The sequence below is a fragment of the Cynocephalus volans genome, chromosome 6, assembly GCF_027409185.1.
Source record: "Cynocephalus volans isolate mCynVol1 chromosome 6, mCynVol1.pri, whole genome shotgun sequence".
Classification (NCBI taxonomy): domain Eukaryota; kingdom Metazoa; phylum Chordata; class Mammalia; order Dermoptera; family Cynocephalidae; genus Cynocephalus; species Cynocephalus volans.
Window position 1 is genome coordinate 118,626,099 of NC_084465.1, and position 1,593 is coordinate 118,627,691.

The 1,593-nt window shown below is 37.6% G+C and overlaps 1 protein-coding gene across 1 annotated transcript; it reads left to right on the top strand.

The window, feature by feature from the left end:
• The first annotated feature begins 227 nt into the window (after positions 1–227).
• Positions 228–1,319, top strand: LOC134381031 (twinfilin-1-like). Its single transcript, XM_063101119.1, has one exon. It carries the CDS (start codon positions 540–542, stop codon positions 1,317–1,319), a length of 780 nt encoding a protein of 259 aa, XP_062957189.1. The 5' UTR covers positions 228–539.
• The last annotated feature ends 274 nt before the right edge of the window (positions 1,320–1,593 follow it).

Consider the following 1,593-nt stretch of genomic DNA (forward strand, 5'->3'; position numbering starts at 1 on the left):
CAACCAGGCATTCCTGGCTTTGAAGAGGGAAGGGGACCATGAGCCAAAAAAAGTAGGCAGCTTGAGAAGCTGGGAAAGGCAAGAAAACAGATTTCCTAGAACCTCCAGAAGAAACACAGCTCTGCTGACATCTTGGATTGGTTAAATTCAAGATCCATTTCAGGTGAGACCCGTTCAGGCTTCCGACCTCCAGAACTTTAAAATAATAAATCTGGAGTACCGGAGCCGGAGCCGTGGCCGCCGCCATGTCCCACCAGACCGGCATCCAAGCAAGTGAAGATGTTAAAGATATATTTGCCAGAGCCAGAAATGGAAAATACAGACTTCTAAAAATATCTATTGAAAATGAGCAACTTGTGATTGGATCTTGTAGGCAGGCTTCAGATTCCTGGGATAAGGATTATGATTCCTTTGTTTTACCCCTGTTGGAGGACAAACAGCCATGCTATATATTATTCAGGTGAGATTCTCAGAATGCTCAAGGATATGAATGGATATTCATTGCCTGGTCTCCAGATCATTCTCATGTTCGTCAAAAAATGTTGTATGCAGCAACAAGAGGAACTCTGAAAAAGGAGTTTGGAGGTGGCCACATTAAAGATGAAGTATTTGGAACCGTAAAGGAAGATGTATCATTACATGGATATAAAAAATATTTGCTGTCACAATCTTCCCCTGCCCCATTGACTGCAGCTGAGGAAGAATTACGACAGATTAAAATTAGTGAGGTACAAACTGACGTGGGTGTGGACAGTAAACATCAAACACTACAAGGAGTAGCATTTCCTATTTCTCGAGAAGCTTTTCAGGCTTTGGAAAAATTAAATAACAGACAGCTCAACTATGTACAGTTGGAAATAGATATAAAAAATGAAATTATAATTTTGGCCAACACGACAAATACAGAACTAAAAGATTTGCCAAAGAGGATTCCCAAGGATTCAGCACGTTACCATTTCTTTCTGTATAAACACTCCCATGAAGGAGACTATTTAGAGTCTATAGTTTTTATTTATTCAATGCCTGGATATACTTGCAGTAGAAGAGAACGGATGCTGTATTCTAGCTGCAAGAGCCCTCTGCTAGAAATCGTAGAAAGACAACTACAAATGGATGTAATAAGAAAGATTGAGATAGACAATGGGGATGAACTGACTGCAGACTTCCTTTATGAAGAAGTACATCCCAAGCAGCATGCACATAAGCAAAGTTTTGCAAAACCAAAAGGTCCTGCAGGAAAAAGAGGAATTCGAAGACTAATGAGAGGTCCACTACTGATTAAAATCATTATATTAAATGTTGCAATACTCGTTTTTTAAAAGTCTAGCTTTCAGTACAAGAGAACTGAAATCATTCCATGTTGATATATAGTAGGGAAAAAATTGTACTTTTTGAAAAATAGCACTTTTCATTCTGTATGTTTTTAAAATTAATGTTATAGAAGACTCATGATTTCTATTTTTGAGTTAAAACTAGAAAAGGGTTCAACATAGTAATGTTTAATTTTGTCACACTGTTTTCATAGAATGTTGGTTCTACACTTTCACATAATTCTTAAAATTTTATACAGTTGAGCCAGTTCCAGAAAGTCTA

What these genes read in the sequence shown, in the direction of transcription:
- LOC134381031 (XM_063101119.1), top strand. Translation starts at nt 540, where the DNA reads ATGTTGTATGCAGCAACAAGAGGAACTCTGAAAAAGGAGTTTGGAGGT.